The sequence below is a fragment of the Trichosurus vulpecula genome, chromosome 1 (genome assembly GCF_011100635.1).
Source record: "Trichosurus vulpecula isolate mTriVul1 chromosome 1, mTriVul1.pri, whole genome shotgun sequence".
Lineage (NCBI taxonomy): Eukaryota > Metazoa > Chordata > Mammalia > Diprotodontia > Phalangeridae > Trichosurus > Trichosurus vulpecula.
The window spans coordinates 102,324,644-102,351,014 of record NC_050573.1 but is presented as its reverse complement, the minus strand read 5'-3'; the positions used below and the strand labels follow the sequence as shown (position 1 = coordinate 102,351,014).

The window sequence follows — 26,371 nt, the reverse complement described above, 5'->3', positions numbered from 1 at the left end:
GTGATAATCAAAAAGCATTTATTAATCACCTACTGTGTGCCAAGCACTAGGGATACAAGCAAAGGAGGAATCAATTCCTAGTCTCAAAGAGCTTATGGGTTTTTAGTTAAAAAAAAAAAATACTCCCAACCCCATTCTTTCTCATCAAGACTCACTTATGTTACATTTGAGCAACATAAGTTTCTAGAATCAACAACCTCCAATTCTCTCCCTGGCCATAGGGTACATGTAAGATCACATTCCATATACAGATTTTTCTCTTCAAATGGGGCCTCTTCTCCTCCCTACTCCCCCCCAATCCAGAATCCTAACAGAACTCAAGAGATTAAACCCACCTGCTAGGCATTCATCATAATCATAGTTTCCTTGGGTTTCCCCTCAACTGCCCTGACAAGAGGGTCAAGCACTCCTGGCTCTGGTTGTGCCACCCAAAAGCTCAGCAAGCCACTTGAAGGCCCAAGAACAAAGTGGTAAACATGCCCATAAAAAAGCCAGCAAGTGAAAAGCAGCCAGAAAGATGCAGAGAAAGGAGATGCAGGGCCCTGTTGCCAGGCAACACAAGCCTCAAGAGGATGGGCTGTCCCCGCTGAATGGGGCAGCAGACAAAGATGCCAGCTGGTTTTCTGAGTTAAGGCTGAGATGGCATTTAGGTGAAATCATCCAGAGACTGGTGGGGGGAGGGGCAGGGCATCAGGGGCAGAGTGGATGAGCAGACCCAGATGGACAGCTAAAAAGAAAGTGTTTACTTTAATAGCCAGTCTCAAGATCTTGGCTCTTTCTCCACCCTGGATAGGAGGTGGCTGACAGGGTCCTGTGGCTGTGACTTCTGCCAAAAGATGACCCACATTATGTGGACCTACCTTGGAGCAATTAAAATACAACCAAACTCCCAAGCGACCTTCCTTGGAGAGGTACAGAGGCCCTGGGAAGAGCTTCCTGGAAGAGGGGCAGAATCTGCTCTCTCCTTGAGAATGGCCAAAACCCTGATGGTTTTTGGTGAGTAAGGATAAGATGCCATGGCATCTAAGAGCCTGAGATTGAGTCGGAGAACCTGTGTTCAAATCTCAACTCTGCCACCTCATATAATCCCATAAATATGACAAGTGGGCATCCCAGGTTTTAACCTCCAAAGAGGTGGGAACCCAGGACCTGAGTCACTCAATACCAGTCCATTTTTCCTGGCTGTTCCCCAATATTTGGAATGCTCACTCCCTCCTCCTCTCTGCCTGCTGGCTTCAAGTCCCAGCTAAAATCCCACCTTCACCAGGAAGCCTTTCCTAATGCCCCTTAAGGCTAGTGCCACAGCCATTTGCTCCTTGAGGGCAGGGATTGTCTTTGCCTTTCTTTGTATCCCAGTGCCTGACCCACAGTATACACTAAATAAATTCTTGTTGACTCACTGGCACATAATAGGTCCTTTATAAATACTTATTGATGGACTCATTGAGTACCTTTAACCAATCCTCATATGGGGGCTCAATCCCTGCTTACCAGGGCATGAACAGCATATTCTCAAATTTTTGTATTAACGCTCCGGGCCTCAGTTTCTATAAAAATAAGGGAGATAAACTTTGCAAAAGAGGCAATAAGCCGAGGAAAAGATGGTTTTTAGCCCTTTATTGAAAAGGGGAGGAAGGAGAGGGACTTCTTTGCTTGGCTTTTACAAGCAATAGTGGGTCACTTGTGTTATTCATAGAATCTCAAGAGCTGTAAAGGGCTGGAGACCAAGCATCTGAGGTATTGTCCCTTACACACCTTCCATGACAGCTGGCTACCCAGCCAGCCCCTACTTAGCGAGCTTTCAGTGACAAACAACTCTCTCTCTCCCAAAGCCAGCCAATTTTATTTGGGGCCGTTCCAATCACTAGAAAGTGCTCCTTCAAGCGCTATTAAGAGTCCAAATCTGCCTACCTGAAGCTTCCAGCCACAATGCAAGAGCAAAGTAAACAGAACGGGGAGGGAACAATTTACATTGTGACCACAATTATGTAAAGGAAAACAAGATTAAGAGATCTCAATGCAAGGATCTAAGGCTAAGCCTGTCAGCTGCCTCTTAGCAGACTACAGGTGTGTAGTAGAGCACACTTTGTCATTTTTCTTAACTCATTCCTTGGTAACAAGGTTTTATGGTGGAAAAGGGAGGAGACTGTTAATGGCTTGAGTGAGTAGGGTGATTTAAAAAAAAAAAGAGTATCAATAAAATATTTTTTAAATTCCATCCAATAATTCTATTTTGCTTTCAGGAATCAAGTCTACTCTCTCTTCTACCAACACCTCTTCAAATACAAGAAGGGACAAGATCATGCAAGTATTCTTTTTCTCCTCTAGGCTAGGCAGCCTTTATTTCTTATACACCTCCTCCTCATTCGGCATGATTTCAAATTCCTTCACCATCCTGATCACCCTCCTCTGACCTTTGTCCAGATTACCCATATCCTTCCTGAAAGGCGGTACCCAGAACCCATCATGACATCCCAGGTGTGGTCTGATGAGGGCAGAGTACCATGGGATTCTCACCTCCCTGTGATATACTGTGCCTCTCCCTAGACCACAGTATAGAATAGACTCCAAAGTGGGTGATACTGCCTCCTGGGGAGCACTGCAATGATCCAGGAGGGGGGAATAGCCTCTGATGCAATTGTGAGGCATTGAATAAAAATGAGAGGGCAGTGGAAGCATAAGGAAAGAAGAGAAGAAAATCTTGAAAAATATCTATATGTTTCATCTGTTGTATAACAGAGTTAAAGCTGTAATGATAACATTACTTTTCGAATAAACACACAAAATGTAAGTTATAACGATCAGTGATCAAATCTGCCAACAGGTCTTAACAAGCAGGTGTTGGCAGATGAGAGGGTCGCGCATTGCTGGGAAGTCCAGCCTTCAATGGCAGGAGTAAGTGCATGTAATGACTTGCTTACAATAAGCTATATGGTTACATGACGCATCATCAAAATTTCAACGCAGGAAAAAACCCGCAAATTTAAAATTATGTTTAAGATGCATCATTTTTTCTAAATTATCTTTTTTTGAAATGATGCAAATTTCCAAAAAAAAAAAAACATTAAAGGGTTAAAGAAAGAAGATTTCTAGGGAGGCACTGAGTAATTTTTCTTCCTAAAGGGGGTGGTAGGCCAAATAAGTTTGGGAATCTCTCGTCTACAGAGAAAGAGAAAAAATGCTTAGGACAATACAACTTGACCATTTTGTAAACTAGCTAGTACACTGCACCTCCTCATCCTTCATCTTCTGGGCCTTCCCAACACACCAGATGATAAAGCTCTTACCTTATAGCAAAGCTGTAATTACAGAAAACTAAATAATACATACCACAGCATCCACCGCAGGTGAATTGTCTCCAACCACTAACAACGCAGGGCACCTAGGCGTGGTCAGAGAGAAAGGAAATGTGTCAGTCACAGGGGCCAGCAGTAAGAAATGCCAGAGGCCGGGGCAGCTAGGTGGCGCAGTGAGTAAAGCACCGGCCCTGGAGTCAGGAAGACCTGTGTTCAAATTCAGCCTCAGACACTTGACATACTTACTAGCTGTGTGACCTTGGGCAAGTCATTTAACCCCAACTGCCCAGAAAAAAACAACGCAGGAGTCCTCTTCCTGTACATTCTCCTCTCCCTACATGCTCCCCTCACCATCTCTTTACTATTCCTTTAGGCACGTCTTGTCCTACCATCAAAATCAGTTAGCAATCTTATACGCATGAATACGAATTAAGTGGACCTTACCGGGGACATCTTCATTTTGAGTTTTCTAACAGCTGAATACAAAATTCTGTCTTAAGATGAAGTGAATTTCAGCCACAGGCGGATTTAATACATCTGAGCCTAGGAGCTGGGCCTTCTGGACACCCCCTTAAAAACCTACCAAATGGGCAACTATGTCTAAGTCCAGCCCTGTACCTCTGTGTGCAGAAGGAATTAATTAATACTACTCTTATTTCTTATTCAGGAAAAGCTCCAGAAAGAGCCAGTTTCATCCCATCACCCTGGCAGGTTGGAACTTGGGGTATGTGAAAATTGTACATAGCTCATTCTCTACCTTGACATAGCTTGCAGGGGGGCTACTGTCTCAGGTACTGGTCCCAGAAAAACAAATGGCAACTCCAGTGAAAAAGAGACCAAAGAAAACTCTGCTTGTGGCTACTGCGATATTTGGCTAAGCCTTTACATCTGCACACTGGGGAAAAAACTGGACTATGAATCAGAAAACCCAGTAACACTTCTAATCCCCAGCCTATCTATCTAGCTATCTTTCTGTTTTAAGGTTTGCAAAGTGCTTTCCAAATGTTCTCTCTCCTAATCTTCACAACAAACCTGAGGCTCATGCTATTATACCCATCTGGTCTTCCTCTGCATGACCTAGAGTTCGAGGTTCAGCTCCATCACTAACTTCTTGTTTGCCCCTGAGAGGATGACTTCCCTCCTCTGGGCTAGTTTCCACAATAATAAAATGGAGAGAATGGTAAGGGCCAAAGGAGATAATTTATGTATAAAGTGGTTTACTAATGTCGGTTTTGGAAGGGATCATGGGAATTCTAGGAAAGGCTCAGTCTGCAGACAGACATGTGGAAGACAGTCACTTACTGTAGGGTGACGGCATTGGTTCCGGGGAGAGGACGCTCGATTTCTAGATCGCGGCGACTGTGGAAATAAGCCAAAGTAATTAACAGATGCTGCCTCCCCAGGGGAAGGATCAATAGCATAAAGGACCCGGGAGCAGAGCGCCTCCCCCCTCGCCCTTTGGGATGACCCGCCCGACTCCACATGCCTCAGAACCAGTCAGCATCAGCTGGGGCGCTAGGCCACAGAGCCTTCTTGGCTCCACTGACTTAGGTGAAAACATGTCTGGTGGAAGCCAGGGTCTGCCAGGAGACCAAGGTGCAGCCACTTCCTAGGAAACAAGTATAATGATTTCCTGACTGTTTCATGTATGGTCTTTCTACCAGGGTTGCCAACCTTCCATGAGAAGCAAATACCTCCTGCATTCTTAAAGTTGTGACAGCCCTGGGTGGGGGAAAAGACTGCAAATGTTACTGGCTGTGAAGTCGTATCTATACAGCATGAGGAGGGGGCTACCCATGATACTCTTCCCCCTTCCTACTTCAAGCAAAGCCACCAGAGACCAAAAAGATGGGGATGGGGAAGAAATAACTATTTTGAAGATTTGCTAACCAAATTTCAGGTCAGATAACCTCTAAGGTACTTAAGGAACAACTAACAACTCTAAAATTCTCAGTTCTAAGGTCCCTTCTGGCTCTGACATTTTGTACATTACATCTTAAGGCTCCTATTATCAACTTTCTAGGTTCGAAGGCCCTTTCCAACACTAAGATCCCTTTCGGGACTAACATTCTATGTCCAAAGGGTCCTTCTAATTCTAACACTGGTTGGTTCTAATATTTTATATTCGCAGGCTTCTTCCAGCTTCAACACCATAGGTTCTAACATCCTATGTCCTATTAGGCTTCTCTCGGCTCTAATGTTCTAGGTCAGAGGTGGGGAATCTACAGCCTTCAAGGCCACATGTGGCCTTCTAGGTCCTTGGGTGTGGCTTTTTGATTGAGTCTAAGTTTGACAGAACAAATCTATTAAGGGGATTTGTTCTGTATAAGTTTGGATTTGGTCAAAGGGGCACACTCAAGGACCCAGTAAGCCACATGTGAGGCTGCAGGTTCCGCATACCTGTTCTAGGTTCTAACGTTCTATGCACTATTAGGGCTCTTCCAGCTATGACATTCTAGGTTCTAACATTCTATGTCATGCTGGGTCTCTTCCAGCACTAACATTCTATTGAACGACTCTGACCTGTGAAAGATAATCTCACACAATTACAGTTGTTGAGGACCTCGGAGCACATCCGGGCCTGCCCCCTCATTTTCTAATGAGAAACCTGAAGGGCAAGGAGAGGAAGTGAACCGATCCAGGTTACGAAGCCAGTTACCTGTTGTAGGCGTTAATAAAGAGATGGAGATTGCTTGGGTTCATGTCATTGACGATATGATGGCGGTAGGTGTGCACCACCTCTATGTTGTTCTGCATTTCTTCCTGTGATCAAGAGCAAGGGGTGAGGGGGAAGAAAAGCATAAACGACCTCATCATCTAAGAGGCCACACTGGAAGGAAGGAGGGAATGGGAGTGGAAAGCCACAGTCAAGTTTGGTCCAACTGGGAAAACTATCAGGGCAGGGACTGCCTGGGATTCCAGAATGGTGGTTATAGAGTGGAGTGGGCACTGGGTCTGGAGTCGGGAGCCCCAAGTTCAAAGCCTAGCTCTGATATTTACCAACTAGCTGGCTGACCTCTTTGAGCCTTAGCTTCCTCATCAGCAGAAAGGTTATAATGATACTCATAACACGGCCTACTCGAGTGTACTGTGGTGAAGGCGGCATATTGTAAACATTAAGGCCCTGTAAATATGTGAGCCATTAGTGCTGGAGGAGACCTTGGGGATTGTCCAATCTGAATTCCAGGCCCAGAAAGGGAAAGTGATACAAGCAATTACAGACAGAATCAGAGGTAGCCTTTAGAATTCTTGGCTCCTGGCTCAATCCTCCGTCCACCGTACTACCTACCCTGACTTCTCTGCTTGAAAGCCAACAGCATCAGTGGAATGCACGACATTTTTAAGCAGGGGGCAGTGGAAGAGCATTTCAATCTACACGAAGCTTGACCCCAAATTGACACAAACTCAGTTCCTTTCTCCTTTCTTTTTGATTTTCAGGAAGGGTCAATCATTGGCCAAACAACAACTCAAAACAGCACCCCCCCACCCCCGCTTTGGCTTGGGGGCCCTAGGGATGCGCATGGGCTTGGAAGTGTTAGCCTAACCAGTAACATTCAGAGCTAAAGGAGGAGGAGGCCTGATGAGACCATGTTGAGCTGGTGATGTTGTCAAAACAGAGTCTGGGATTATTTAAGCAGGAAAAAGGTCAGTCAACTACAAACACCACTAGAAGAATTAGGTTGTGAGTAATCCTCCTGTTATTTCAGATGAAAACCAAGTGGCAGAAGTTGGCGGCCAAGGAGCAAACTGTGCTGCCACATGTGTGCTGATGTAGGGACCAATAGGCCTAGCATCATAACTGATAGGCAAGGCAAGGGAGCATAGCCTGGGATAATTCTAAGAGGTCTGTGAATGTGTATTTGCGTTAGCCTCTACCTGAAATTTATCCTTCTCTTCAATTACAAATATAGATCATTATTATTCTGATAAGGGGTCCATAGGCAGATTTATAATAGGGCCTGGGACCCGCAAAGGTTAAGAACTCCTCAACTAAGTCCAGGACATCAGAGGCAACCAGAACAAAAATGTGCTTTGGACTTAAGTGAGACCTCTGCTTGAAAAGTGTTTGGCCCTGGAAAGATGTAAAGGGGCTGAGAGATGTCTGTCTGTAAGCCTCTGAAGGACCCTCATAAAGAAGGGGGATGTGTGATTCCAAAAGGCAGAAGCCAGGAGCCATGGATGGAAGTTACAGGGAGACAGATTTTAGCTCAGCATCTACAAGACATTCCCACGACAGAATGGGCAGCCTCAAAGTAGTGAGGTCCCTGTCAATGAAGGTCCTGAAGGAGAATCTGCCTGTGGGATGTTTTGCCTGGAGACAAGTGCGAGACCACTTGTTAATAAGCATGCAATCAAGAAATGAATGCTTGGGCAGAGATGACTTCTGGGGTGCCTTGCAAATGAACGGTTCTACTTCAGAGAAGAATGGGAGCTAGTCTAGGTCTCTGAAATTCTAAGATCCTATGGACCCTAAAAAGAGGTTTCAGCTCTTCAAGGGTCAGAGATGAGTTAAATTAAAGAGATGAGCTGCTGCCAATGAGCTATTAATACAGACCAGTGTGAGTACTGAAGAAAGGAGAAGGGGGGAGCTGCATCCACTTCTTACACCCCCACCCCACCTAGCCCTGGCCAAATACAACCTGAGTGAGATCTGAATAGCAGCTAAAAGTCTAAATGTAAAAAATACAATTGTCGCTTACTGACAAAGAAATGTGAAGCATCTGTAGACACCACATTGCCTGGGCTGGTGTCATGCTTTCTCTGCATGCAGCTGATGTGTTCTGAGGGGTGTGATCTGACTTATGGGTAGATTTAACTATACAGTGTTAAGGTTAGGGTGGGGGTTGGGTACTACTACTGTAGGATTTGACTAAATGGCTCACCTTTCCAAACAGATGAGACACCACCATATCAGGAAGAGCTTGGGTCCACCCAGAGATCTAAACCAGATAAAACAAAAAAAAAATGACAACAAAATGAGAGACAGCCAAGTCACCGAACTGTCTGTACCCCCAGACTCTGTGTGCCCACTTCTGGGCATATGCCCCCAAGGAGGTCACTGATGGAAAGAAAGGTAGTTCATAGCAAAGGATTCATGACAGCACTCCCCAGGGCAGGAAAAATCAGAAATAAAGGGAGGACCTATCTATGGGAGAAAACCTCAACAAACTGTGGAATGTGAATGTAATAGAATACTATTATTCTGTTAAAAAAAAAAAACAAACCAACAACTAAATGGAATTCTGGGAAGCATGGATGCTCTGATACAGGATGACAAAGGAAGACAATGACAATACAAACAAAAACCACATTAAAAGGCAGCCAAATTCATATTAATTGCAATGAACAATCTCGGTGTCCCCTCTAGGTAGCATGTGGAACTACAGGTGTCATGGGTATTGTTTATCACAAATGGCCATCTACCAGTTGGGTTTTGCCTAATTTTTTTTTTTATTACAAAAGCAAAATGACTCCAAGGAGGCAGTGGGATGTTAGGAAATGATCGTGTAAAAAGAAGTCAAAATACAACTTTAAGCTCCTCCAAAAAATGATGGGGAGAAAAGGATTAGAAACAGAGAGGAAGCTTAATAGTAAACGTGACCCAAGGTCACTATCAGAATGCTGCTATGAACTAAGACCCCTGGCTTTTCTCTCAAACCTCCTGGGAGGTCGGGTCCCAATCTCACCTGGTTTTAGAGTTGTGATTTTAGGCATTACTTAGTCCAATCCCCTTTGATTTAGAGGAGAGGAAACTGAGGCCTTGGAGGTGATGTGAAGCTTGATAAGGTTCTTTCCACTACACCTACTGTTGACCTGGGAGTTAAATGAGTTTGACCCACTGTGAAAGGTCTCAGGCTGATAAGACCTCAGGGCCACAATACAGTCACAACTCTATAGAGACCACTCAGAGCAGCCTCTTCCTGAACACCAAGCCTCTCCATACTATCGCCAGCCACACAGGCTACATCTGAAGACTTCCAGTGAAGGGCTGAGGGGGAACCCCCTGCACCCCAGCCCATGCTTGAGGAAGAAGGAAAGATGGCACAGATGAACTCAATGTACCAGTAGCATTAAGCCTTCAGCAGTGGGATGACTTCACTGCCTCCATGTCACTTGATAGCCACCCCAAGTTTGGCAAAAACACATTTTCAAAATGAGAAGTCAGAACTGCTCCCAGACTGAAAGGCTATTTAATCTCATTTCATCTGGAACAATTTACTCTCTCCTTGGCAAAGATGTGAGATCCTTTCAAAAAAATATTTTTTTAAAAAAGCCAATAAATGTCTAGCTAAGAGTTGCATGGGTCAGTGCTAGCTTAGAGGGACCCTTGTTGCCTCAGGAAGGGGCCAGCCTCAGAGACCAGTGCTGTTTGAGGCTATTCCCACCCACATTTGCCGAGAGCTCCCAGCTGAGGGGCAGCACAGGCCAAGGAAAATGCTTTTTTGGAGGAATAAGACAGAACTTGAGGTGCTGCTTCCTATCAGGGCAGATCGTGGCTCCCTGCCAGGAGATCTCCTTACAGAAAACACACGCACGTTTCCAAAGCCGCATTTCTTTACCTTGGTCGCTGCCCAGTCCATCCACCCTTCAGCACAAGGGTTCACGTTGATGAGGACGAGTCCTTCCACCATTTCTGGGTGGTTCAGCTGCAAAGGAAGACAATAAAGTCAGAGAATGGACCAGACAAGCAGAAATACTGATCTGTAGCTGGAAGGGTCCTGGGAGGCCAAAAGAGACTAGAGGACCTTATTTCAACTCCTTGCTCTGCTAGTTACAGTTACTGCCTGTGTGACATTGAAGTTACCTCTCTAGGTCTATTTCTTCATCTGAAAAATCAGGGACAGATCATCTCTGATGTCTCTTCTAGTTATAATGATCCCCATTTACCATAAGCTACCAAGTATCAGAGCTGGTATCTGGACCCAAAGACAGGTATTAATTTCTCTTCTCACTATAGCTGGAAGGAAATCTCGGCAGCCATCTGAACCAACCCGTACCCAAAAGGAACTCTCGCTATGGCACAGCTAGCCAGCTTTTGCTTGAAGACCACCAATGAGGGGACATTCACAGCTTCCCAAGGAAATTTTGTTAGGGAAGTCTAAACTGGACACTTGGTAGCTTCCACCTATCACTGCTCCTGAGCAGCTAGGATTTCTAGGGAGATGTCCTGTGGTTGTTGTTCAGTCATGTCTAACTCTTCGTGACCCCACTTGGGATTTTCTTGGCAAAGATACTGGAGTGGTTTGCATCTCCTTCTCCCACTCATTTTACAAATGAGGAAACTGAGGCAAACAAGGTGAAGTGACTTGCCCAAGATCATACAGCTAGTCAGTATGTGAGGCTAGATTTGAACTCAGGAAGATACTCCAGGCCTGGCACTCTATCCACCTAGCTGCCATTAGGGTACTCTCCATTTATCTTCTCTACTTCAGCCTGCATCCTCACCCCACACAAAAGAATCATTTAGCTCCAGTGGAGACTATGGTCCTACTCCTATTAGACTCAAATTCTTTTAAGAAGTTCTGGAAATTGAGCAGAGAATGCAGATACCTTGACTACCAAAGCCAAGAAGGATGTATTTCATCTTTAAACAAGATGCAATTGTTACAGAGAAAAAGCCACCCTCCACCCACTGGAAGTGGTGCAGGACAGGATAACGGTCTGTCTGTTTGTGGTCTCTCGTGTCCACTGAAATGAGCTCAAATGTTTCCAAGACGCCAGGAGACTTACAGCAAATCGAGTTAAGATGTAGGCACCAGCTCCAGTTCCCATTCCAATCACGCTTTTCAGTCTGTAGGAAGAAAACAAGTGCCCCCCAAAGAGAGTGAGAGGACCTCCTGTTAAATGGGACCGAGAAACCCACAAACAACAAAAGCCCAGTTTCTGCTCCAGTTACCTGCCCCCTTCTGACGAGGTCAGATTTATTTCGAGTTGACAGCTAACTCAACAGACACAATGGCGTGCCATCCAAACAGCAAAACGCTCTCCTCTCCCCCAAACAAATCACTGCTTTGTAACTAGACAGGGGACCTCGACCTCTCCATTGCTGTGCCTTCATGCCCTTCCTGCCCTGAGCATCAAGTCTCTGAGAGCCAGATTCTGTGACATTTACTGGAATGACTATTACAACATAGCATCTTCCTGCTTGGAGAGCTTAACTCTGCGTTTGATGAGTAAAAAAGAACATGGCCCTGGGATCCGTAGGATATGCAGGCAGGAGAATGGATGCAAAGACAGCTCTTACTGCGCAATATTTCTTTAAGAAGGAAGCAGTCTTAAATAAAATAACAGGAGAGGAGAAAGTAAATGGGAGGAGACAAACAGCAAAGGACCATTTCTACTCAAATGGCAAGATGGATCCATGGGGAAGGTTGGAAGCAGGCGAGGTTACCCAACTAGCTGCTACCCTTTAACCCCTCCATGTTCTTCCAGTCTAACAGCCCAGTAGTGGCCTAATTCCCTTCCCTACTGGGTCTTGAATCTTGGTGGTCAGGTCTTTCAATAAATGCCTTCTCTTCTATACTGGGCTCCTCTGACCCCTTTCCTTTCTATCACCGCTGCCCTGACATGTCTCAGAGCTGGGCACATAGTAGGTACTTAATTTTGGTTAAATGATTGGACACCTTCTACAATCTACAAAATATACTCCTACGCTTCCAGGTGGCTGGATACAACAGAAGAAAATTAAGCTGACTGAATTACAAGAAGCAAATTTTTTTTTTGGGTAGCATTTGCCAATTTCTTTTTATTTTTGATTTATGGAACAAAACAAGCATTTCCACAGCATAACACAATAAAAGATAATTGCACATGAAACTGGAGAAGCAAACTTTTCAGAGAGCCTTACACACACACACATGTGTACCTCCTCTTCTGACCGACCAAAACCTATCTCTAAATCCATGTGAATTTTGCCAAAAAAGGATTAAAACCAAAGGCACCATTTAAATAGACAAAAACTGTTTTCTACCACCGACACATTTGTTTTTCTTACCCAAACTGGTGGAGAATTCCAGGAATCATTTCAGCCAGTTGATCCATGGAGGGATACATGTACCTGTGGGAAGAAAGAGTATTACCTAATAACAAAGCCCAGTCACTCAGAGCACATCACTTCACCCCAATCTGACTCAGTTTCCCCATCTGCAAAATAAATGGGTTGAATGGGGTGCTTTCTAAGGTTTCCTCTAGCTCCAAGCCTACGATGCTGATCTTTCTATTCACAGCAGAAGCAGAAAATCAGAAATCAAAGCCTTTCCTGGCAAGATAGTGTCAAAGTCCTGGGAGACCTTGGTCCTGTGGGGTCTGCAATATAAGGCTCTGTTATGATAATGGTGGTGGTGGTGTTTGGCTTAGGGCACCATATTTTAGGAAGGACAATGACAAAATGTAACACATTCAGAGGAGGAAACTAGGATGGTGAGAAGCCGCAAGATACAAACATCCAAGAATCAGTTGAAGGAGCAGGCAATTTTTAAACTGGAAAAGACTTAGGGGGAAGATAAAATGGTTGTTTTCACATATTTGAAGAGGGAGTAGTCTTTTTCTACTTGGCCCTGGTGGGCAGAATTAGTATGAAGCTGCACAGACGCAAACTTCAGCTCAAGAGAAAGAAAAGCCTGCTAATAACAGGACGACTCAAAAGCTATAATAGCCAATCTCCGGAATCAGAGACCTCCCTCCTGGAGGTTTTAAAAAGCAGAGGCTGGATCATCATTCTTGAGAGTTGTAGAAGGGATGCCTGTTCAGAAATGGGTTAGACCGAAGCCCTCTTCATTCTGAGGTGCTGTGACTTTGAAAGTCAGCAGCTGGGTGGTGCAGTGGATAGAGCACAGGACCAGGAGTCAAGAATCTGACTTCAGACATGTACTATGCAACTCTGAGCAAGTCACTTAACTTCTATGTGCCTCAGTTTCCTCAACTCTACAGTAGAAGAAATATTAGTACTACCTTACAGGGTTGTCGTGAGGATCAAATGAGATAATATTTATGAAATGCTTGGTTAGTATTATAATGCCAGGCAAATAGTTGCCACTTAATAAATGTTTGTTTCCTTCCTCCCTCTTCCTTAATTTCCATCTGCCTTAACTTCTATAAAAAGAAACCTCACAAGACTGTTAGGAGAATCTGATGAGATAGTAAGTGTTGACCTAGTATAATGTCTGGCAAATAGTTGGTGCTCAATAAATGTTTTAATCTCTATCAACCTGTTTCCTCAACTGCAAAAAAAAGAAATATTACTATTACTTCACAGGGCTGCTGCGAGAATCAAGTAGGATAATATTTATAAAGTGCTTGCTTAGCTGGCATAATGCCTGGCAAATAGTTGGCTGTCATTTCCTTACTCCCTTCCTTCCTAAAGAGACCGCAACTAGAAACAGTCTAAAACCTTCCAACAGGCTGCAGCCCTTTAAATCAAGGGAGGCCCTAACATACGCTCCTGCAAATACCAGCCCTAGTGCAACCTTCTGCCTCCTTTAAACCTGACCCTGAGATAAATGGAAACCAACAGGACTGATTCTGTTCCTACACTGACCTTCTCCATTTCCGAGGCTGATCTAGCCCGTCTTTCACTAGCACTATGGTGCACTGGACTGAGAACACGAGGTTCAAGATCCAGTTCTGATTATTCTATCCCTTCCAAACTATGTGACTTTGGCAAAGGTATCTCACTTTGCTGAGCCTGTTTTCTTCTTCTGAACAACAGAATAGTTTATTTTAGTTTACACTACCTCACAGAGTGAAGAAAGAGTTTTGTAAACCACAAGAGCCTCTGACTCCAACTCTAACCCCAAATGAGCTTCTCCAACTCTGAGGTATTGTGAACAATCACTTTGTGAAAAAGGAGCTTTCTTCCCAGAAGATGTGCTGATTGAGCCATCACTGTACTTAAAACAGTCTCTAATGGAAAATGTAGTACTCCCCAGGCCCTCAACAGGTTAAAAACAAGAGGCTGGAGATGACAGTAAATTCAGTAGAAGATGTAAAGATCTGTACATGGGTTCAAAAAATCAATTGCTCAAGTATGATGGTGGAGTAGAGACATAGCTAGGTAATACTTCTTTAGTGGGAACTCGAGGGTTTTATTACATGGTAATTTCATTAAAGTCAACAGGATGATGTGATTGCCAAAAAGAATATCTTTGGCTGTGGAGTGTCTAAAAAAGCAGTCCTCATTTTGGGGGGTCTTGGGATACATTTACACTCTTAAAAATTGAGAACCCCTTCAAAGAGTTTTTGTTTTATGTGGGTTACAACTATTGCTGTTAGAAATTAAAACATCTTAGTATTATCATGAAAAGTGTCAACTTTCTGAAAGACTTTCAGAGATTCCCAGGGACCCAAAGATCACATTTTAAGAACCAAGGGTCTAAAGAAAGGGAGAGGATGTCCCTGCTAGTCACCCTGGTCATGGATATTGGTCCTGAGTACTATGTTTTGCAAGGCAGGAAAATGAAATCAGTTCAAAATAACAAAGAAAGATCAGTTGAAAGCACCTGGGAAGAATGAAGAGAATTAAGCCTTTTCTAAGTATCTGAAATACCTTCATTTGTAGGAGGGCTTAGACTTGCTCTTTGGTGTTAGTTGTTTCACTCGTGTCTGACTCTTCATGACTCCCTTTGGGGGTTCTCTTGGCAAAATGCTTGGAGCGGTTTGTTCTGCAGCTTATTTTATAGATAAGGAAACTGAGATAGTGACTTACCTAGGGTCCCACAGCTGGTTCAGTGTCTGAGGCCAAATTTGTACTCAGAAAGATGAGTCTTCCTTACTCCAGGCCCAGCACTCTATCCACTGTGCCACCTAGCTGCCATAACCTTGGTAGGCAGTGTGAATATTTCCACCCTCCCATTATATAGATGGGAAAACTGAGGATCAGAGATGTCAAGTGATTTGCTCAATTGTTGCTCAGCAAGTAATTGGATGAACTGGGATTCATTCAAACCAAGTTTTTCTGACCAAGTCTCATTCTTTCTATGTGCCAGGAAAGGTGTTATTATCCCTCACAGATGAAGATACTGAATGAAGCTCAGAGAAAAAGTGATGTACCCAAGAAATGAAGTCAGGTCTCAATATCCCTGGCTCTCAGACCATGGAAAAAATGTATTCTTTAGAGTAGTTACAGGGAAAGAGTACCCTGAATTCCATAAGACAGCGGTAAGGCCCCCAACTTTTAAAGAGGCCTTTTGAGTGAAAGCCTTACTAGTAAGCTAGCAACCCAAGTAGCTCCATTCTGCCAAAGACAGATTTACTGACCACATTACTTTAACAGCTGGTTAATAATTAACTAAGTCCTTGTTTTGTCAATAGGCTTTTCATTTCAATTACTTGGCCAGTGTGGGTCCCATTTATTTATGAGTTAAGGAATAAATGCCCATTTCTAATAATATCAGAAGCCCATTTTTAATCCCTTAAGCACTGAGCTGCTCCTCCCCACCACCAGTATATCTCATTATTTGATCATATAATCAGAAGGGAGCTGGGAAAGGAGGTGCCCTCCAAGAGATCAGTCTCCAGCAGTGGAGAGCTCCCTGAGTACATTTCCATCTGCCTAAAAAAATTGAATGGTTAATACAATACTGTGGTAGAGAAAGATCATGTTGTTTTAAGTCCCAAGGACTTTGATAATAATTAAACCACAGGCGTGGTCCATTCAGTGTGGCAGAATGGAAAGCCCATTCTACTGAAAAGAATCTCCCTCTACTGAAAGAGTCAGGAAGCTGGGCTCCCGATCCCAGGTTTGCCACTAATTAACTAGGTATATAGCATTAGGCGAGTCACTTTCCCTTCTTTGGGCCTTAATTTTTCATTCAAATTCTAAAGGCTTTTTTAAATTAAGTGTCTATTACATGCCAGGCACTGTTAAGTGTCGAGATACAGACCCTGCCCTCAAGTAGCTTATATTCTATTTCCAGGAGATGTACCCAGATCAGGAAATACAGAATATATTCAAAAGGCAAAAGAAATCTCAGGGAAGAGAGATGCTAACAACTAGGGGAGTCAGAAAAGGGCCCCGAGTTGTAAAAGACCAGTGGCTGAGTCTGGAAGGGACTTTTAGGAATCATGATTTCTTGAACTAGGGGACTGGAGCAGGAGTCAGTAAATGGTGCTGAAATGAAGGAGTGCCCTTAACTAGTACCCTTTCTTAACCCCTTCCTCCCTCTGTGCCCCATCTCACAAAACCTGAGAAACAGATGTCATGTAGTCGATTTCCCTTACTCAAAGAGCAGCCCCAGCTCTATCAACAAATTTTGTACCTTGGATAAGTCACTACTACCTTATTTGGGGCTCGGTTTTTTCCAACTATAAACAGGAGAGGGGGAGGGAGATATGACTCTAAAGGACCCCTCCTAATCTAATCTCATCAAATCTAACCCTTGCATTTTACAAATTGTGGCAGTGATGGCTAACATTTATAAGATAGTGCTTTCTGTGTAAAGGCACTACGCTAAGGCCTTTGCAATTATGACCTCGCTTGACCTTTCCAACAGCCCTGGAGGTAGGAAAGCTATAATCATCATCCCCATTTTACAGATAAGAAAACTAAGGCAGAAGTCAAGTGATTTGCCCAGGCTCACACAGCCAGGAAGTGGCTAATAAGGTCGCATCTGAACTCATGTCTTTCTGACTCCAGGCCCAGCTCTCTAGCCAACACCAAGGTGCCCCATGTGAAAAAAAGAAACAACAGCCCGGAAATGATTCACAGACATTGGCTATCTTTCAATCTGTCCTCCCTTCTTCATCTCCTCAAACACGGTCCTTTCATTTCTCTCCCTCTTGTGTCTTTACCCAAGGTCTAACACAGGGCATCAGAGAGGCCTGGAAGTCAAGAGAATACATGAGTTCTACTCCTGGCTTGGCCATTTAATAACTGAGTGACCTTGGCCAAGTTCCTTCATCTCTCTTGCCTCAGTTTCCCCATCTGGCAAATGCGGGGTGGAGGGTTTGAACTGGAGAGACAGATGTCCACTAAAGGCCCTTTCTGGATCTAAATTTACGACCCTAAGATTCAACACTATTCCAACCCTAGTCAGGCCATTTCTCCCAACACCTTAACATTAGCTGAAGACACTGCATCTGGAGTCAAAGGACATCCAGCCTTCAAACACTCACCCCACAGGAAAGGATGGGGCTCCATCCTGTTGCCCAGGAGCATCCACATGGCAGACGGCAAAATGCTGGGTGATCTCCTGCATGTCCTCTGAATTGAAGAGAGGGTTGTAGCAGGTTTTGTCTGTAGGACGGAAAGAGGAGGGGAGAGGAAAGACAAATTAATTTTAAATGATCCTGGGGGGGGGGCTTCTCTTCTTGCTCACACCAAGCAGAAGTCTATGTGAGATACATACCTACAGTCACTGAAGCTTAGAAATCATCTAACCAAGCCCCTACCTGGAGAAGCATCTCTTACAAAATCTTTGATCATGCAGGCCATCCTGAGCACATAGTAGGTGCTTTACAAATGTCTAATTTATTAATTCCTTGAATGTCTCTATCTCAAATGCTGGATAGCTCTGATTATCAGGAAATACTTCCTTGGACTGAGCCCAAATCTTCTACAGCTTCCACTAGGTCTAGGCCTGCCCTCAGGGTCAACATCTGACCCCCCTTCCCAAATTACACCACTCAGAAATTTAATAGCTAATGACAGCTAACAACTATAAGCTAAGTTTGCAAGCAGCACTTTATAGATATAAGGTCATTTAATCCTCACAACTCTGGCAAATTGGTACTATTTTAAAGGAAACCGGGGCTGAGAAAAATTATAAGTGACTTGCCCAGGATCATGCAGCTAATATCTAAAATGGGTTATCAGATTCAGGCCCTCCTAAGTCCAGCATTCTATCCACTGCCCCACCTAGATGCTTCATTATTGGAAGGTCAAGTCCCTCCATGAATGTTTCCCCATCTTCGAGTTCAGCAGGCAGCAGAGGACAAGTCATTAGGAACTAGGCTCAAATCCCACTTCTGACACTTATACACCAATGTCACGGCTTAGCTCCCATCCGGATCCCAGAGGAGTGGTCCGCATCCGGAACCCAGGCCCGTCAGGCTAGTTAGCACTTCTGAGTGGTCCCTGTGCCTTTCCCCTATTCCTGGGCACATTCCTCCTTTCCCTCAGGTGTGACAGTGGTGAGTGTGAGAGCGGCACTGGGGCCTAGCAGGGGCATTTGGACAATTACCCCTGTCCCTCCACCTTAGGGCTTGTTCACAGCCAAACAACACAATTTGTCCAAGAGGAATCAATCAGAACTGCTGTCCTATTGACCCCAGGAGGAATGAGCGGCAGCTATAGCAAGGTCTGATGTAAATAAGGGTCAGCTGGGGCAGCTACATGGTGCAGTGAGGACAGCACTGGCCCTGGAGTCAGGAGGACCTGAATTCAAATCCGGCCTCAGACACCTGACACACGTACTAGCTGTGTGACCTTGGGCAGGTCGCTTAGCCCCAACTGCCCTGCCTTCCCCTCTGCAAAAAAAAATAGTAAATAAGGGTTAGCTGCCTGGAAATTATAACAATACCAACAAGCTACAGTGGGTTCCCCTCCTCAGTCCTCAAGCAACGGCGCTGTCAGACCGGGCTGCACTAGATAACAATAGCCAATAAGACTGTCTATATCTATATAATGCTTTAAGGTTTGCAAAGTGCTCTACAGATATTATCTCATTTTAATCCTGGCAAACAACCCTATAAGGTGGGTGTCATTATCCCCATCTTACATATGAGCAAACAGGCAAACAGAGATACTTGCCCAGGGTCACAGAGCTAGTAAGGGCCTAAGACAGGCCCAGCTCCCTACCCACTTACTCCATGTAGCTGACCCAGAGATGACCTCTAAGTGCCAATTCAAAGTTGGTCATTTTTTTCTTGTCTATGTGTCTAAATTTCCAATAAGAGTAAAAATGCCTTGAGGGTGTTTCTTTACCTCTCCTTACTCCCTACTTCTCCAGTATATCCTCCACACCACTCCCGCCACTGCCCAGACCACTCGATGTGCTTAGCAAGTGTATACCAGACTGAGGCCAGACTTTGAGCCTCCGTAAGAGGGTTGATGAGGTTTCTAAGAGTCCAGGCAAATGGACCGACCTCCTTGGAGCAGAAAGGTAAGCATCCTTAGGCCCCTACTGTGAATGTAATGCACCATGTGGACAAAGTCCAAGACATTCAGTGGAAAGGGCTCTGGCTCTCGGGGTCCTGAGTATAAACATCAACTCTGATGTTGACCATACACATGACCTTTAACACCACTCAAGGCTTCAGTTTCTTCATCTGGAAAATGAGGGCAGTGGCCCACTGGACCTCCCAGGTCCTCCTCAGCCCTGATAAAGGTGATAAAGCTAACCCTTCTCCCACTCCAGGCCTCTGCAGATGTCTCCTGCCTCCTCCCGGCATGATGGCTATGAATTGGTTTTGACAAGTCATGTCAGGCAGGAGCAAACTGGCAGATGGAACAGGGTCCCAACAACAGGCTGTGCTTCAATGTTTGGAGAATCAGCCTGGGTGAGGAGAAGCTCACTCAGAGGGGTAGCCATCTGAGAATGAGGTATTGTTGTTCCCCTCCCCGCCACCACACTAAAGCTTATGGGGGTTGTGGTCTGAATTGGCTTCAGAAGCACCCACAGGGATGAAATCACCGATCCTGAAGTATGTTAACTCAATGAGAATATTCCTCTTCCCGCATCTCACCAAACAAGGTTCATTCCATGCTTTCTGGTCTGGCATTCAAGGCCATCGCATCATGGCTCTAAATTACCTTCCTAACATTCATCAACCACCCCTCTCCTGCCTCCATGACCTTTCCTCCTTCCTATCACTCCCATAATCTCTGCCTTTTAAAAGATAACCAATCCTGTAAAATCCATTTCAAATGCCACCTCTTTCTTTCATGAAGCCTCCCCTGCATCCCTAGCCCAAGGTACACCCCAACCCTAGGGCCAAGGAGTCCATGGACCAACCTCACAGGGTCTGTGAATTTGGATGGGAAAACAATCATACGAGAAAACTGGTGGCTAGGAAACACCACAAACCATGAAATTTAGCACTTCTTTCAATATTTTTTTTTTAAATATCATTCTGAGCAGAGGGTCCAGCTTCACTAGACTAGGCTCCATGACACAAAAAAGGTTCAGAACCTCTGCCCTAGCCCTAACCTCTAATAACCAATTTTCCACCAGATGCTTACGGCATTCACCCTTGTATCGGTTACTTGTGTAAATCAGTCTTATCTCACTTACTAGACTAATAACTCCTTGAGGGCTAAGCTTTATGAAGTGTAGTATGTTATAAGGGGGTCAGGTAGGTGGCACAGGGGTATAGAGTGCAAGGCCTGGAGTCAGAAAGACACATCTTCCCAAGTTCTAATCTGGCCTCAGACACTTACTAACTGGAAAAGTCATTTTGCCTTTCTTGCCTCAGTTTCCTCATCTGTAAAATGAGCTGGAGAAGGAAATGGCAAGGCATTACAACATCTTTGCCAAGAAAACCCCAGATGGGGTCACCATGTGTCAGACACAACTGAAAAATGACTAAACAACAAAAAAAGAGAAAGGCCAGATCAGCTTAGGAAGGAACTCACGTTCCATGAACAACAACACTGGAGTTACTTCATCCTCCCAGCTCTGTGTCATTCTTGCTATATGACCCGGGAAATTGCTTAGTCCCAAGTTTTCTTTTGACTTCATTTTCCTCATTTCTAAGACGGGGTCGGTGATACTGCCCCAATGGGATTATTGTATTGCAACAAGAGAGGTTAAAGCATAACATAAATGTTGATTATTATTAATAATAAAGCATCTATTGAGTTGCATTTGAACCCTGGCAGAAGACAAGAGAGCTTATTGTATCCCCAGCGTGGCTACCATACAGTAGGAAGCGGACAGTTCAATACAGAATACCAGGAACTCTAAGCCACGCCATGCGTAGCCCTGCTATTCTAAGAAGATCAGATTGAGAAAGAAGGCTCTGAGGAGAATACAGTGGGACTACTTCCTCTTACTGCTCTCTCCTCCCTGGGGAGGGATGCACCAAAATGAGAGAACCCTCTGATTCTCAGAATCACAGAATCCCACACTGCTGGAAGGGCCCTGGGAGATCATCCAATCCATCCCATACATGAACATGAAACCCCCTCTATGAGACCCTTGACCAAGGGTCATACCAACTACTCGGAAGACCTCTGGGATGGGGAATCCACACCTTCGGAGGCAGCCCACTTGGGACAGCACTGGTTAGAAGAACCTTGGTCTTGGTGTCAAGCCAAAAACCTGCCTCTTTGCAACTCTGCACCCACCGCTCCAAGTTCTGGGGCTAAAAGCAACAAGGGTCAATCTTTCTTCCTCAAAACAGCCCTTTAAAAAGACTCAAAAACAGCTGTCAGGCTTACTCTGCCTCCTCTTTCCTGGACTAGATAACCTTAGTTCCTCCTACTGGTTCTCATGACAGGATCTCCAGGCCTTTCACTGTTCTGATTGCCCTCCTCCAGATTTTCTGACATTGAAATGATAGCTGCCTTCTGGTGACGTTGGTACTCTTCTTCAGTCATTTTTTCCACTTGTGTCCAACCTTTCATGACCCCATTTCAGGTTTACATGGCAAAGATAGTGGAGTGGTTTGCCATTTCCTTCTCCAGCTCATTTTACAGATGAGGAAACTGAGGCAGGGGGAAGTGACTTGTTCAGAGTCACACAGCTAGTCAGTGAGGCTGTATTTGAAATAAGGTCTTCCCGACTCTAGGCCCAACACTCTACCCACTGTGCCACCTCGCTACTTCCTCCTCTGGATCCTCTCTAGTTTATCAGTGTCCTTCCAGAAAATTGGTGCCCAGAGAGGAACACAACATTCAACAGGGTAACAGGGTTTAGAGCCAGAATGAGCCACAGGGATGGTTAGGCCACTCTGCTCATTTAACAGATGAGAAAATGGAAATTCTCAGTTAAGTGCCTGGGCCAGGGGGTGGGGAACCTACGGCCTCACGGCTATATGTGGCCCTCTCACGGCTATATGTGGCCCTCTAGGTCCTCAAGCAGGGCCCTCTGACTGAGTCCAAACTTCACAGAACAAATCCCCTTAATAAAAGGATTTGTTAGGCCCAAGGCAACAGAGGCAGCAAACAGCATGAGCTATTTACTTTAATCTGGTACTGGACTCCAAATCCAAATGCATCCCCCCATCTCCCCACATCACACTGACATTCCTGTTACAGCATGCTTATGTGCTCCTGCCAGGGCAGCCTACATGGAGCCCATCCCCTCTGTAACTTGGGACAATAGCTCTCTCTCAGTGCAGCCTAACATCTTTCCTGGATCTCCAAGAGATTGGCTGGGCTACTTACGGTTCATGCCAATATCATGATACGTGAGGATGACAGGACGGTTCCCTTTTGGGGTTCCACATACGGTGACGTGGACCGAGCCGTGTAAAGTCTCAATGTCCTGCTCCTGTGGAAAGAAGAACACAGAAAAATACTTTTCACCGAGAGCTCCCGTGTCTCCCGTTCCTCCTGGACCAGGGTTTTGGCTGCTGGGGATCCTATCTCTGGGCTGGTTGAGCCCTACAATTACCTCCACCTTCTTCACCTATGCTACAGCTAAACTCAAGTCCATCATGAGGAATGAGCAGGGATTTATTCTCTGACCAAAAGAGGCAGCTTTCTCTCAGCCTTGCGCAAAAGGACAACAATTGTGATCAATGATGTGTATCTTAAAAAGATTCACCCACTGTCCTTCTAGAGGCATTCTACAGATACCAGGCGAGTTGCCAGGCCAGGGCTTCATCTCAGCACCTTCCTTGAGTCTTACCATGACCATAAGATTTTATGTCTAGAGCTGGAAGAGATCTTAGTGGTCATCTAGTCAAGCTCCCTCACTTTACAGACAAGGACACAGAGGCCCACAGAGGTGAATTTACTCTCTCTGGGATCCTTAGTTTCCCTCAAAGCTCAATTCGAGCACCACTTTTCATACACGAGGTCTTCTTTGCCTTTTTTCAGACCCAAACTCTTTATTTATAGATAGTTCTCACTTTACATAAATTCACATTATGCAGATTGTAAAGAGTTCTGAAAAAAATTCACGTTCCAAAAAAAGCCTTTGTTAACTTTTCTGTACAGTACTCCCTCTGCTCCTGCCTCTCAGCTTGGCACTCTGCAAACTCCCCCCACTACCACCCCTCCCAAGAAAAAAGCTTAAAAGAAAAACCCCCAGAAAGATCCCTCCAAGTGAAAGCAGAACAGACTCCCCAAGAATGTGCCACTGCCCCAGATCTGGAGACTTGACTCCAGAGAAAGGAGACCTCTGCCCTGCTCCACCAACCCACCTGTGTATCTATCTTTTGCCGTCCATGCTTGGGCACCTCAAGTTTGTCCCTGGCCCCCAAGTATCACCCATTCTCTCCTGTGTCCGTGTCTGGCCCCCATGTGTCCATCCACTACATGTCCTTCTTCTCAGTTCTGGCCAGTCCCCCCAATGGCTATTCTTCCTCCTGCCTGAGCTTGTCCGTCCCTGGCCCCCGTGTGTCCTTGTATAAAGTGACAGTTACTTTCCTAAACAGGTGTATACCTCCCTTCTTCACGTCCAGGGGGTCAAATTCACATTAGGTTAAAACTCCCTTTATGCAGTGGTCTGAGGAATGGTCCATTTACATAAAGTGAGAACAGTCTGCATTTGGTATACTGTATATTTATGTGTGTGTAGCTTCCCTTGGTAGAACAGGAGCTCCCTGAAGGCAAAACCTTTCATTTTTATCTCTACGTGCCAGCACCCAGGACAATTCCTGGCACTTAATAAATGCTTACTGAATGAGTCACTCGAAAGTCCCAAAAAACTGAATGGCTAGACTGTGAGCCTAAAACCTCTGATTCCAAATCCATGCTGTGCTGGGGACTAGAACCCATGTTTTATGAAAATAAGTCCTTCCTCTTCCCCCTATGCAGCATCATCATCAATAGCAGCTTCTATCATGTACTGACTACCTGCTAGCCACTGTACTGAGCACTGAGGATACAAAGACAGGCAAAAATATGGCCCTGCCCTCAAGGAGCTTACACTGGAATGGGGGTGACAACAAGTCTATGACAATACAGGATATGTAGAGTAAATTGGAGGTCACTTGGAGGGAAGGAGCTGGCATGATAGATGCCCAGGCAGCCCCTTTGGACCAGTCACCCAACCCATGCTGCAGATTTCTAGGCTAGGCCCAGCATCCCCTTGCCATGGTTCTGAGCCAGATGCTAGCACAATGGCCCAGTGTTGGATCATGATATTCTCCATTATCTCCTGACTCACCAGAACCCTCCCTCCCGCAGATGTGTATGTCTCTATCCAAAAACAGAACAGAAAGCCAAACATGAGGGGACTTTTAACTCTGGAGGGCACAGCTCCAACCTCTGTAAGAAGAACCAAAATGGCTTAATCTCTTTACCTTTACAATGGGGATGACAGACTAGAGGATCTCACTAATGTGTTTATTTTGCTTTAGAATTTCTTTTTGATAGCTAAGCCATTGGTTAATTTGTAGAAGAAAATCAAATATCCACTATAAAAATGAAAAGGGTGAAATCACCACCAATGAAGAAGGAATTAAAGCAGTCATTAGGAAATATTTTGTTCAATTATATGCCAACCAATCTGACACTGAGTGAAATTGATGAATATTTATGAAATATAAATCACTTAGATTAACAGATCAGAAAATAGAATGCCTAAATAAATCCATCTCAGAAAAAGATATTGAACAAGCCATTAATGAACTCTCTAAGAAAAAATCTCCAGGATCAGATGGGTTCACAAGTGAATTCTATCAAACATTTAAGGAATAATTAATTCCAATACTACGTAAACTATTTGGAAAAATAGGCAGAGTCCTACCAAACTCCTTCTGATGCAAATATGGTGCTGATAACCTAAACCAGGAAAGCCTAAAACAGAGGGAGTGAAAATTATAGACCACTTTCTCTAATGAACACTGATGTAAAAATTTTGAACAAAATACTAGCAAGGTGATTACAGCAATAAATGACAAGGATTATACAATATAACCAGGTGAGATTTATACCAGGAGTGCAGGGTTGGTTCAATATTAGGAAAACTATCAACATAACTGACCATATCAATAACAAAACCAAGAGAAATCATATGATTATCTCAGCAGATGCTGAAAAAGCTTTCGACAAAATTCCTATTAAAAATACTAGAGCACATAGGAATATGGAGCATTCCTCAAAATGATAAGCAGTCTAAAATCAACAGCAAGCATTACCTGTAATGGGAATAAGCTAGAAGCCTTCCCAATAAGATCACGGTGAAGAAGGATGGCCATTATCACCACTATTATTCAGTATCGTACTAGAAATGTTAACTATTAGCAATAAGAAAAAAAAAGGAATCAGAATAGGCAATGAGGAAAGAAAACTATCGCTCTTTGCAGGTGATAGGATGGTATACATAGAGAATCCTAGAGAATCAACTAAAAACTACTTGAAATAATTAACAACTTTAGCAAAGTTGTAGGATATATAAATAAATATATCACATAAATCATCAGCATTTCTTTATACGCCCAATAAAGCACAGCAGCAAGAGATAAAGAGAAATTCCATTTAAAATAATTATGAATAGTATAAAATACTTGTGAGTCTACCTCCCAAGACAAACCAAAGAACTATATGAACATAATTACAACACATTTTTCACACAAATAAAGTTAAATCTAACAATAGGAAAAATCTCAATTGTTCATGGGCAGGTCGAGCCAAAATAATAAAAATGACAATTCTACCTTTTAAGTTAATTTAGTTATTTAGTGCCATACCAATCAAACTACAAAAAGAAATGTTTTATAGAGCTAGAAAAAAATTACAAAATTCATCTGGAAGAACAACTGGTCAAGACTATCAAGAGAATTAATGAAAAAAAAAATACAAAGAAAGGTAACCTAGCAATGATACCAGATCTCAAACTATATTATAAAGCAGTAATCATCAAAACTATCTGGTACTGGCTAAGAAATAGAGTGGTGGATCAGAGGAATAGATTGGGATAAAAACTATCTGACAAAATCGCTGAGAAAATTGGTAAACAATA

General features: G+C 44.1%; 1 protein-coding gene across 1 annotated transcript in view; it reads right to left on the bottom strand.

Annotated features, from left to right (window-relative positions):
- The window catches only part of NDRG1 (N-myc downstream regulated 1), an 82,150-nt gene that overhangs the window by 14,430 nt on the left and 41,349 nt on the right, over positions 1–26,371 (bottom strand). The window contains exons 4-12 of the mRNA XM_036761906.1: positions 22,624–22,729; positions 17,409–17,529; positions 12,292–12,354; positions 11,028–11,088; positions 9,857–9,943; positions 8,180–8,236; positions 5,956–6,059; positions 4,599–4,655; positions 3,331–3,382 (exon numbers count right to left, since the gene is read on the bottom strand). Of these exons, the coding sequence (XP_036617801.1) occupies positions 3,331–3,382; positions 4,599–4,655; positions 5,956–6,059; positions 8,180–8,236; positions 9,857–9,943; positions 11,028–11,088; positions 12,292–12,354; positions 17,409–17,529; positions 22,624–22,729 (708 nt within the window). The remainder of the gene's footprint in view (positions 1–3,330; positions 3,383–4,598; positions 4,656–5,955; positions 6,060–8,179; positions 8,237–9,856; positions 9,944–11,027; positions 11,089–12,291; positions 12,355–17,408; positions 17,530–22,623; positions 22,730–26,371) is intronic.